A 13,528-nucleotide genomic window follows, 5' to 3' on the forward strand; every position below is an offset into this window, starting at 1 on the left:
TGGGGTGCTAGACATAGAACCATGAGATTTAATGTTTGTCCTAGTGAGTTTTGGTCTTGCTTTGATCTGATTTCTTTCTATTTCCCTTGTGGAATGGAAATGTTTACCGTGTGCCATTGTATGTTGGAAATGTTTAACTTTCTTTTTGGTTTTTACAGGGGCTCACAGTGAAGAGTTAATTTACCTTAAAACTCAAGGAAAGTTTGAACTTGAACTTTTAGCAGTGCTAAAACTGTTAAGACTCTAGACTCTTAGAGATGGATTAAATGCATTTTGCAGGAAGAAATAAACATGAGTCTTTTGGAGGCCAGGACAGATGTTATGATTTATATCTAGATACCCCTTAAAGCCTCATGTGCTCATAGGCAGGGCTTTTGAAAGGTAATTGAATCATGGGGGCACTATAGCTAAATATGATGTTGGGAGGCAGGGTCTGGTCAGAAGAAGTGGGTCACTGGGCTATGACTTGATAGGGGTATATCTCCCTCCTTAGCTCATGCCTTCACTCTCTATTTCCCAGAAGCCATTTCATGAGCGGCTCTCCTTCCATCCAGTCCCTCTGCCGTGCTGTTTTGTGTTTAAGCCTGCAGAACATGGACTGAAACGTCTAAGACACAAGCCAAAGTAAACCTCTAGTCCTTTAAAATGTGGGTGCTGGACACTATCTGAGTGATGAAAAAGTGACTAAGACATAAACACAGTAGCATAACTTTTAAAGAACTAAAAAAAATTAAGTTCCTCAAGGAGAGAAAGTTGGATCCAAGTTCAAGTATAAACTGTTAAGTATAAAGATTACAAACATGTAAGAACTACCAGGGACACAACTGTTCCCACAAACTAATTTTAAGAAAATAACTATCAGATTGACTTGAGCCATCCAAAAACTGACTAAGGCAACTATGGCAACATGGTAACTGATGAACATTAAATTAAAACAAAAATGGGGATTAATGATTAAAATACTAATGCATCTTAGCTGTCCTGATGCTGTAACAAAAATTAAGAGAAGAGACACCTTCCCAAGAAAAACACAATAGAACAAATTCACCAATTGCCTTATCTGTGTCATGATTAATGATTAACATTTCTGAAACACTCGACTCTGCAACAGCATAATACACATTTAATCATACACAGAATTTACCAAGATAGACTATATAGTATACCATAAAGTTGCAATAAATAGGATTTAGGTAATACAAAAGTATGTTCTTGCTCATAATGGAATTAAATTAGAAAGCAATAACAAAAAGAAAAAAATGGCACATCAAAATTTATGGGATGCTGTTAAAGCAGTTCTTAGGGGAAATGTATAGCAGTAAATGTCTTTATAAGGACTTAAATTAGTGACCTACAGTTTCCACTGTAAGAAACTAAAAAAGAGGAATCAAAAGTCAAAGCAGTAAATGAAAGAAATAAGAAAGTCTGAAATGGAAATCAATGAAATAAAAACCAGAGATACAACAGGGACAATCAAAACTTTGAGAGGATCAACAAAATCCACATGCCTCTAATTAGCACAACTGGGAAAAAAAGATGCAAAGATACCAATTTCAGAAATGAGACAGATGGCATTATTATAGATTCTGTAGCTATTAAATGTAAGAATTCTGCCTTTAAACAACTTTATGTTTTTAAATGTAACAACTTAAATGAACATACTTTGTGAAAGGCATATATAACACAGTTTACTCAAAAAGAAAGTGATAACCTAAGTAGCCCTATAACTGTTAGAGGAATTGAAATTGTATTTAAAAAACATTCCTACCAAGAAAAATCCTGACCCAGAGCCTTCACTGATGAATTTTATCAAATATTAAAGGATGAAATAATGCCAATTTCATATAGCTGTCCCCAAAATTAAAGAAGCATGCCTAACTTGTTATACATGATCAGAATTACCAGGTTTTATAATATTACATGCAAATCACATGCAAATATTTATTTCAACAAATCAATCTGATTATTATTCTCAAAACTTCTACAAGAATGTGTCTTTTTTCATTATCTTCTGGTAAACAATTCCAATCTTATCCCTATTATCTGAGTTTCAGTCAAGTTTACGAAAACAGTGTTTCTTCAATGGATTATTTCTATTCTCATCCTAGAACGCTAGTCTTTTCTCTCCTGACTTTTTAACCCTTCACTTATATGTATTTTTATCTTTTTGTTCTAGATTCTAGAGGAATACTTTTACATTATCTTACAGATCACTATTTTGGTCTTTTGTCTATATTCACTATATGATATTGCATTTGCCGTTAAATTCAACTTGGCAGCCATCTAAGAAATGCATTTCATTTTGTTTTTTTGTTTTTTAACAGCCAGATCATCTATTACTGACACAGCACATAACCCTTTCAATACTCTTTCTTCTAGGATTACTTTTTGTTTATCTTGGCCGCTTCAATAGATTTTTTTTTTTGGTACCGGGGCTGTGCAGCAGGTGGCGAAACCACTGAGCTGAATCCCTGGCCCCTGCTTCAATAGATTTTAAAGACAGAAAAGGAGGAAATAATTGTGCTTGGTCCCTATTACCTTGAACCATTTATCTGATTCTTTTATATAAGAGGTTTGATAAATGTTCACTATGGATATTAGAATGAGTAAGTATGCTAGAATACTTAACCTGTAACTGCTACAAATACTAACATGATAGAAAGAGTCACGGCCCAAGAATCAGGAAGAAATCAGTTAAATGGCTAGTATTTATATTTAACTCTGAGCTTGTTTTTCTACAAGTAAATGGTGGTCTCATAACCTGAAACATCAACCTTGTTAAAAAGTCCCTAACAACTGCAATTGCTTCTATTTCAAATAATGATAAGTAATTCAAATCTTCTCATTAAAAAATAAAACACCAAAAACATCTTCTAAAACAAAAATAGAGAACAAGATAATGACTAAGCACTAGGACAGAAACAAGCAAACATTGGAGAAGATTTTGTCCTGAGAGCACTTCCCTAACAACAGATGCAGCTGAAAGACTGCCATATTTCTACAGAGACAAAATCTATGGCCCGCCAAGGGTGAGGTCCTTTGGGACTTTATCCCCCTAATAAAGGTGAACTAAAAGTAAAACTGTTCTCCAATTAAGTCTGCAACAAACCTTTGTATCACCAGAGAGACTAGAAAAATTTCAAGTATCAAACACGGATTAAAATGGTATCCCTAGGTACCTCACAAAAGCAAAAGAAAATCCTGGAGAAAAATAACATCATCATTGGCCTCTAATAATTCGGTAACAGCACCACTGAAATAGTCCTTACTAAAATTATGTAAACTAGTACAGATGTAATTTTTCTAAATAAATATGAGATCTTCACACTAATAATTAAAAAGTCATCAGAATTTTTTAAATTCCTTTTTCTACTTGTATAAATGGATGGGTAAATGGAAAAATATTAAGACAATATAAATATAGAACATATTACAGCTTAATTCAACTTTTGGCAGTTTGGCAGTCTTCAAAACACATTTCAAGACATTCACAATAGGGCCAAAACCTGTATGTTTCACTGTTAGGCAACATGAACCATCAGTGGTATAGGCATGACTGTCCTATCAGGCAGCTTTTTATTAGTAAAAAGACCAGTAAGTGATTAAATCCATTTGTACTACCAATGGTACAAGCCAGTGGGAACATGTTAAATTTCAAGATATTTCTTTTCACCTCCACAATACTACAGTTGAATAATGTTTTAACTGTATTAGCCCTAATGTTTCATTTTTAATACTGGCCCGATTTTAAAAACAAAATAGCAACAGTTTCATCTTTCAGTATGACCTATTTACCAAATAAGGGAAGAAAACACCTAATATAATAGCATGTAACATTCTGAAATAAGCAAAACAGAAAATCTACCCATTCTACAATACAGTATAACGGAATTTATACATGTAACTCAATATTTTATCTTCCTTATAATCCAACTAAGTTCATTTCTTAAAATTTAATTATTTTCTCAAGAAATGAAAAATTTTAAGTAATTTCTTAGAAGTTTTACTTAATTTTGAATTTAATCTCTAATTTTTATCACAATACATGTTAAAAATAGCCCTCTTAATATCCAAATATCAATATCTTTTGCCTCATACCTATGGTATCAGGGAGGTCCAGCAGTTCATTGTGCTGCAGGTCCAGGTTGGTAATCTGTGTGCAGTTGCCAATCTCTTTTGGGAGGTGTTCAAGTTGATTGTGAGCTACATCCAGCGTAATGAGGTTACATAAATCACCTGAAATTGGCCAACATAAACATTTAATACGCACTATTAAAGAACAAAACAGTATTTGTAAGCAATGAAGTCAATTTTACAATTTCTACACATAACTGGAAACAATCTTATCACACAGGCAATTTTTATTTGAAAATGATAAAGTAGTGAACACATTTGCATTGTAAGAAAAAAAGCTTCGTTTTTCTGTCATAATTACATTTTTCTGAAAAGAAAAACAAAAGCCAAACACAAAACCTCAAAGTGCTACTTCAAAAAGATATTAATTAAAATAATATATGTAAATGATTACTTTACCCATCTGTTTTATGGTCTGTCAGACTGAATCCATGGCCTTGCACATGCTAAGCATGAAGATGAACTCCACCACTGAGCCACCCCCGTCTAGCCTCTATAATTCTTCTGAAGTAGCCAATTCAACCACAAATATTGATATATTCCAGTTTAAGAAGAGCTAATTTCCTTACCCAAATAATTAAAATAATATTAGATACATCTTGAGTTCAATTTGAGGGACGCTTTCTACTTTAAAATATATATGAATATATGTGTTTTCAAATAGGCATATATTCTCATGTTATATGAAGAGATTTATAAATAACTGCTTCTGAATGTAATAGAACTTTTAAAAGAGAAGAAAATAAGGAATATTTTTTCTGCTCACTCTATATTCAGCAATTTAGTTTTTTTTTTAGTGTTATTATTTCAATACTTTTTCATTTATAGCAATGTATTGATCCTTCATGATTTTTCTTTTTTTAAAAAGACAGTGGTAGGGCCGGAGATTTAGCTCAGTGGTTTCGCTGCCTGCTGCGCAAGAGCAAGGATTCAAGTTCAATCTCCGGTACCAAAAAAAAAAAAGCCAGTGGCTGGAGACAGTGAGAAAGACAAACTGTACAGAACTCTGAAAAATGAGTGTGCACAGATTATGCAGCTACCCCTTGAAAACACAGGCAACAATATAGAAAACAGGTAAACTGATTTCATAAAAATTAAGCGCTTTTGTGCATTAAACGATACCATCAAAAAAGTGAAATGGCAACCCATAGTATTAGAGGAAATATCTACAAATTCTCTATCAGATAAAAGATTAACATTCAGCATATATACAGAACTACAACAAAAGAACACACAAACACACACACGTGTGCACGCCAATAAAAAAAGGGGCTCAGGATTTCAACAGAAATTTCTCCAGATTTATAAATAGTCAATAAGCACATGAAAAGGCTATCACCATCTCTAATCATTAGTGAAATGCAAACCAAAACAATGAGATACCATTCAAGACCATCAGGATGACCATTATCAAATATGAGAAAACAAATGTTGGTGTGCATGTGGAAAAATTGGACCTTTAAGCACAACTGATAGGAATACAAAATGGTGCGACTATTGCAAGGTGTTGTATATGGCATATGTCTGTAACCCCAGCTACTTGGGAGGCTAAAGCAGGAGAACCACAAGGCCAGGCTGAGTGACTTAGGAAGACCCTATCTCAAAATAAAAATAAAGAAGGATGAAGATGTAGCTCAGCATGTCTGAGCCCTGGGTCCAATTCCCAGTATTGAGAGTGGGGTAAAGTGGAAGGGAGAAGTAGGGGTGGGGTGGGGTGGGGGAATGGAATGGTGAAGCTGCTGTGGAAAACAGTGCAGCTGCTCCTCAAAAAATTCAAAAGTATAATGACCATATAATCTAGAAATTCTACTTTTGTGTATAAACCAACAGAACTGAAAGCAATGTCCACAGAATTATTCACAATAGTCAGAAAAGTAAACAATCCAAATGTCCACCAATGATGTATAAACAAAATGTGGCACGTATGATAATGGGATATCATATAGCCTTAAAAGGAAATGAAATTTGGATATATGGTAAATATGGATGAACTTTGAATATACTTTGCCAAGTGAATCTACACACAGAAAAAGGCAATTATATGATTCCACTTATGTACAGTACCTACAATAAGCAATTTTAAACACAGAGCAGAACAGTACTGAAGAGAGGGGGTAGGAGTATGACTTTAACAGGTCCAAAATTTCAGTCTCATAATGAAAAAGTGATGAAGACGGACAGTGGTGAGTGTTGTCCAACAATGTGAATATACTTAATGTCACTGAATTCTACAATTCAAGAGTTGAAAGAGTAAATTTTATATTATGCATATTTTGTAGCAATTTTTAAAAACTGAGGTATCTTACTTACTGTTTGGAATTGCTTATTTCCCTAATGACTAGAGATGAGATATGGGATACATCTTAATCAAAACTGACAGGATGACTTATAACACTAAATTTTTACATCACAAAAGAGGAAGGAAAATAATAAAAATAACAGTATAAATCAGTAACATTGGAAACAAAAGACAGTTCAATGTAAATAAAATCTGATTCTTTGGGGAAAAGGTCAATAATATTAACCCTCTATAAAGACTGTGAAAGATTAAAACGAATAAGAGAAGACACACACTACATATTAGCACATATTACATTGATATTAGCAATGAAACAGAACTACAGATCCTACAGCTTTTTAAAAGATAAAATAGAAATGTCACAAGCAACTTTTATAAACATAAATTTAAAAACTTAGACAATAAAGAGCAATTCCATGAACTACCAAAAGTCAACCTAGTTGAAATAGAAAACCTTAAATAGTTCTATAACCATTAAAAAAATTATTTGCAATTCAAAAGATCCCCCTATAAGAAAACCCAGTCCCAAATGTGTCACAGGAGACTTTTAATGAATGTTTACACAAGAATTAAAATAAATTTTATGCAATTTCTTCCAAAAATGAGAGAACATTTCCAAACTTATGAGTCTAGGATTACCTTGATATCAAAAACAAAGTAGACAAAAAAAAAAAAAAAAAAAAAACTTGGTAGAGCCGGGGATTTAGCTCAGTGGTTCCACCACCCACCCCACAAGCGCAAGGTCCCAAGTTAGATTCCTGGTACCAAAAAAAATAAAGTAGAAAAAAGAAAAGTACATACCAATGTCTCTCCTGAAAAGAAAAAAATCCTATGTATATTTGAACTTAGGGCCCCCAAATCTCAAGAAAATATTAGAAAACTGAATCAAATAACTTCAAAATTATGCAACATGATTAAGACGGATTAATTGCAGACATGCAATGCTAGTTCAATATCCGAAAATCAATTGATGTAATTCACCATATTAACAGTCTAAGAAAGTAAAATTATACTTCTGGTTTGTGGTCTGACCTTTAAAAAACTGGAAGTCACTGCTCCTTTCCTCAAAACAAGAAAAAGAATCAACACACTAATGATCTCTTACTTACATCCTGAGACTTGAGTCCAAAGGGCAAACCTTTGTCCTCAGAAATGTAGAGAAATGCAAACACAGAGATTTAGAGTTTACCAGAAATAGCTAGAGACTGGTATGACTACTTATCAGGTAATGAACTAGTTGGTGGAAACTGAGCTTGGAATATAGGAGAGATAAAAATGAAATGTGAGGATACTCTTAAAGATGGGGCTCTTCTATCCATGCTTTCACCCCTGGTTCTCAGAGTGAAGAAAAGAAAAATGCATATAAAGCTACAGAAAATCAAAGATAAAGAAAATTTTTAAGGAAACTAGAGGGAATCAATAAACCTTTAGCCAACCTTATCAAAAAAAGGAAAGGGCTCAAATCCATACAATTAAGAATGAAAAAGGTGAGGCCACAACAGATCCAGCAGAAATTTAGAGGATCATCAATACCTACTTTGAGAACCTGTACTCTAATAAAATGGAAAACAGAAGAAATGGACAGATTCCTAGATACATACAAATTTCCAAAGTTAAATGAAGAAGATATAGAAATTCTAAACACCCCAATAACAATGAGTGGAATTGAAAATGTAATAAAAAATTTACCAACAAAGAAAAGCCCAGGTCCTGATGGCTTCACTGCTGAATTCTACAAGACGTTTAAAGAAGAACCATCACCATTACTCTTTAAACTCATCAAGGAAATTGAAAGGGAAGTAAGGCTTCCAAATTCTTTCCTGGAAGCAAGAGTTACTTTGATTCCAAAACCTGGGAAAGACCCAACTCAAAAAGAGAACTACAGGCCAATCTCCCTAATGAACACAGATGCAAAAATCCTCAACAAGATGCTGGCAAACAGAATACAGAGGGTCCTCAAGAAGATCATACACCCTGATCAAGTCGGATTTATCCCAGGGATGCAAGGATGGTTCAACATACGTAAATCAATAAATGTAATACACTATATTAACAGAGTCAAGGAAAAAAACCATATGATCATCTCAATAGATGCAGAAAAGGCATTCAAGAAAATTCAACACCCATTCATGATAAAAACCCTACAGAAAATTGGAATAGAAGGTCTTTATCTCAACCTGATTAAGGCTATCTATGAAAAACCAACAGCCAACATCATACTAAATGGTCAAAAACTGAAAACTTTCACAATAAAATCAGGAACAAGACAAGGATGCCCACTATCACCACTCCTGTTCAATATTGTTCTGGAAACAATAGCCATAGCAATTAGACAAGAGAAAGAAATAAAAGGAATAAAGATAGGAAAGGAAGAAATGAAATTGTCATTATTTGCCGATATGATACTTTACATAGAAGACCCAAAAAACTAGGGTCGAAAGCCTTCTAGACCTAATTGACAGATTCAGTAGAGTAGCTGGATATAAGGTCAACACTCAAAAAACAATAGCCTTCTTATATGCAAATAGCAGACCCATTGAGAGAGAAATTCGAGGAAATAATTCCTTTTACAATAGCATCTAAAGAAATGAAATATCTAGGAATCAACCTAACAAAGGAAGCAAAAGACCTCTACACTGAAAACTACAGCACTCTGAAGGAGATCCAAGAGGATATAAGAAAAGGGAAAAATATCCCTTATTCCTGGGTACGAAGAATCAATATAGGGAAAATGGCCATACTTCCAAAACTACTATATAGATTTAATGCAATGCCAATGGAAATTCCAACAATATACTTCACAGAACTAGAGAAAACAATCCAAAAATTTATTTGGAAGCAGAAGAAACCTAGAATAGCAAAAGCAATTCTGTGCAACAGAGACATGGCTGGGGGTATCACAATACCCAACTTGAAACTTTACTACAAAGCTACTGGGATAAAAACAGCATAGTACTGGCACAGAAACAGATCCGAAGATCTGTGGAATAGATTAGAAGATGCAGAAACAGCTCCAGACATACTCAGCACCTCATCTCTGACAAAGGAGCCAATCGCCCTCATTAGAGAAAAGATAGCCTGTTCAATAAATGGTGTTGGAAAAACTGGATTTCAACCTGCCAAAGATTAAAACTAGACCCATACCTATCACCATGCACTAAACTAAGATCGAAGTGGATTAAAGAGCTAAATATCAAGACAGAAACAGTAAACTTGCTGGAAGGTAAGCTGGGTAGAACTCTCAATGACATTGGCATAGGAAAAGACTTTATGAACAAAATTTCAGTAGCATGGGAGCTAACACAAAGAATCAACAACTGGGATCTCATCTTATTAAAAAGCTTCTGCACTGCAAGAGAAACCACCAACAGAGCTAAGATACAACCTACAATATGGGAAGAAATTTTTAGCAGCTGTACCTCAGACAAAGGTCTTCTATCTAGAATACATAAAGAATTGAAAAAAATCAGACCCCCCAAATTCAAAGACTCAATTCAAAAATGGGCATCTGAAATAAACAGACATTTCTCAGACAAAGAAGTAAAAACAGCAAATAAATATATGAAAAAATGTTCAACATCACTGGTCATTTGAGAGATGCAAATGAAAACAACACTGAGATTCCACCTCACCCCACAAAGTAGGGCTTGCTATCAAGAAATCAACCAATAACAAATGCTGGCGGGGCTGTGGAGAGAAAGGAACCCTTCTCCATTGTTGGTGGGAGAGCAGACTGGTGCAACCACTACGGAAATCAGTGTGGAGATACCTCAAAGAACTAGGGCTGGAGGACTCATTTGACCCAGCTATATTCCCCTACTGGGTATCTTCCCCAAAGAATTAAAAGAATCATAACACAGCAATATATGTGCACCCATGTTTATAGCAGCACAGTTTGTAATAGTTAAGGTTTGGAAACAGCCCAAGTGTCCATTAACTGGAAACTGGATGAAGAAGATGTGGTTTTTTATAAAATGGAGTACTACTCAGCCATAAAGAATGAGAAACTAGAGTCATTCATAGCTAAATGGATGCATATTGAGGCCATACTCTTAAGTGAAATAAATAGGACACACATGTAAATACCGAATAGTATCTCTAGTGTGAGAAACTGAAAGTGTAAATAAGGATGAAAATGATTAAAATGAATAATAGATAATTTGAAATAGGAAAAGGTCCAAAGGTGGAGGGGTGGCGGGAGGGGAAGGGGAAAGGGAAGAAAGGAAAGGAAAAATTATGTGAAAGGAAAAAAAAAAAAGGAAACAAAGTCTATGTAAATAGGGAAGGGTGGTGGGGGTGAAGGGCACACAGGTAATGGGGAAAAAAATAAGAACTAAGATACATCATGTTCAGGTACAAACACCCAATGATAAATGTAAACGTACTGTATACCTTAAATGTACCAATTAATATATAAATTTTAAAAAAAGGAACTAGAGGGACAAAACACCTTAAGAATTACATCAGATTTCTCTCTGGAAATTGTGCACACAAGAAGATAGCAGGGTAGAATATTTTAAAGTGTTGAGAAGAAAAAAGAAAAACAAAATCAGCCCAAAAGTCTGTTTTCAATGAAATTATCCTTTACAAGTAATGGAGAAATACTTTCTCTAACCAACAAAAATTTAGACAACTTGTCACGAGTAGGTATGTCTTGCAAATTATGCTAAAAGAAGTTCTTTGGAAAGAAGGAAAATGATATATATAGAAGTGTGAATGTACACAAAGGAAGAGTAGTAGAGAAAGAATAGAGATTAAATCTTTTCTTTTACATCTAACAGTTTGTTCAAATTATTAATAGCAATAAAACACTACTTATGTTTAAGTGAAATGATAGCAATGTTGTAAGGCACAAAACAGAAGAAATGGGAATAATCTGCTGAAAGGTACCCCCACTATCCATAAAGTAGTATGGTGTTATTTGAAAGTGAACTTATATTAACAGTAAATGTATACTGTACTACAAACTCCAAGGCAAACAAGCACACCCAAATTAACACATTTATCAATACTATAAAGAGAAAATAGTAAAATGTTCAATTGAAACAATGGAGGAAAAAAGTAGAAGACATAAAAAGAAGCAAAAAACCAAGTTCAACTTATAGAAAATAGCTGTAAAGATAATCAAATCAATTTAAAAACTGAATTTGCATTTAAATGTGAATGTTCTACCAATTAAAATACAGATTGTCAGAGTAGACCAAAAAAACTCTATTTTATATACAAACAAAGGTAGATTAGAAGAAACTGATGGAGATAGAAATGCAATGCTAATATTAATCAAAAGAAAGCTGGAGTGGAAATGATTTCAGACAGAATTAAAAGCAAGGAAAATTATCGATAATATAGAAAACATTACCCTAATAATAAATGAATGGAACAGTTTTTCCAAAACATAATAATCCTTAAGTACTATATGTACTTTTTAATGTTTTGTATGTAAATGTCCCCTCAAAGCCTCATCCATCACAGGTGGGGCTTTGGGGAGGTACTGGATCATAGGTGCGAGATACTCTCACTGGATTAGTCCACTGGTGAGGCCTGGTAGGAAGAGATGGGCCACTGTGGCTGTGATAGATAGATATATATATCTCCTTCCTTATCCCTTGAATCCTCTCTCTCTCCTTCGTGCCTGCCACACCATGAACTGTTTCTCCTCTGCCATGGCCCCTTGCCTTGGAACCAGCCAACAATGGACTGAAAGCTCTACAAACTGTGAGCTAAAATAAACCTCTCTTTAACTTGTACGTGTCAGGTACTTTGTCCCAGGAGCAAGAAAGTAAATAAGACACACTTTCTCTATGTCTATTACAGTGCTTAAGGCAAAGCATCATATTAATTGAAACAATGAAGGTAACTGAGTAAAATTAATTTTGGATTTTAATAACATTTTTACTATTTGTCATCACCTTTTATAATAATATTTGAAATTGTTTCAGGTCCCACTAACGTAACATCCATAGACTAGGAAAGCTCAAAAATCCAAAAGTGTGTAGGGGCCAGGCAATTAAATAAAGCAAGTTGAATGAAGAAAATGGTAATTTTAGAGCACGAGGAACAGCTGTAATTCAAGTCAACAATTACTGTAGTATTTTACAGAACATCCCAAATTGTGATATTCTGGACAATAACTCTTTGTTGTAGGAAGCTGTCCTCTGCATAACTAGCATCTCTGGCCTTGAACCACCTCTCCAACAAGCCCTAAAAATTAAAACTGCCTCCAGACATTGCCAATTTGTCCTCTGTTTAAACACTGCCAAAACTGTCCTCAGATCAATATTACCACTATGTTGGAATAAAAGTTCATTACTTTAAAATTCTCGTATTTTTCAAGAGAAGGTAGAAACCTAGATTTCCATATAAAATTTTCTAATTCTTGAATGTTAAAAACTAATGCGTATATTAAAGTAAAATAAAACATAGCATTAACAAACATCTTGGGGCTTCTTTGTATTCATGACACGAGTCTGACACCTCTGCAAACAACAGATTAATTATCAATACCTCAGGACAGGAAACTGCCTATCACTATCCAATGTTAAAAGTAAAAAGTAAAAATCTTAGGCCAGGGATTTAGCTCAGTGGTTCCGCCGCCTGCCTTGCAACTGCAAGGACCTGAGTTCAATCCCTGGTAAGAAGGAAAAAAAAAAAAGTGAAAATCTTTTTCTTTCTTTCTTTTTTTTTTTGGTACTGAGGATCGAACTCGGGACCTTGTGCTTATGAGGCAGGCGGTAGAATTACTGAGCTAAATCCCCGGCCCAAAAAGTGAAAATCTTTAAAAAGCACATACTCACCCAGACTCAAATTATGTCAACTAGGGGCAAAGAAGGTGAGCCAGTCCCAGCACCCAGAAGGGAGGCTCCCCCACCGCCATTCCACGCTCTTAGGGCAGAGAAGGAGAGCCAGTCCCAGCACCCAGAGGGAGGCTCCCCCACAGCCATTCCGCACTCCTGGGGCAGAGAAGGACAGCCAGTCCCAGCACCGGGAAGGAGGCTCCCCCGCCGCCATTCCACACTCCTAGGGCAGAGAAGATGGGATGCATCGGTGCCAGAAGCACCCCCCCCACCCCCGCCGCCCATGAAAATGAGAAGACAC

The 13,528-nt window shown here is 34.9% G+C and overlaps 1 protein-coding gene across 3 annotated transcripts in view; it reads right to left on the bottom strand.

Annotated features, from left to right (window-relative positions):
• Positions 1-13,528, bottom strand: part of Shoc2 (SHOC2 leucine rich repeat scaffold protein) — an 83,801-nt gene that overhangs the window by 22,402 nt on the left and 47,871 nt on the right. For all 3 annotated transcript variants that reach the window (XM_004838950.4, XM_004838951.4, XM_021253451.2), the window contains exon 3: positions 4,099-4,236. In XM_004838950.4, the coding sequence (XP_004839007.1) occupies positions 4,099-4,236 (138 nt within the window). The remainder of the gene's footprint in view (positions 1-4,098; positions 4,237-13,528) is intronic.

Source organism: Heterocephalus glaber, unplaced genomic scaffold (genome assembly GCF_053883595.1).
Source record: "Heterocephalus glaber isolate CG9 unplaced genomic scaffold, H.glaber_assembly_v1.0 deba00001497, whole genome shotgun sequence".
NCBI classification, from domain to species: Eukaryota; Metazoa; Chordata; class Mammalia; order Rodentia; family Bathyergidae; genus Heterocephalus; species Heterocephalus glaber.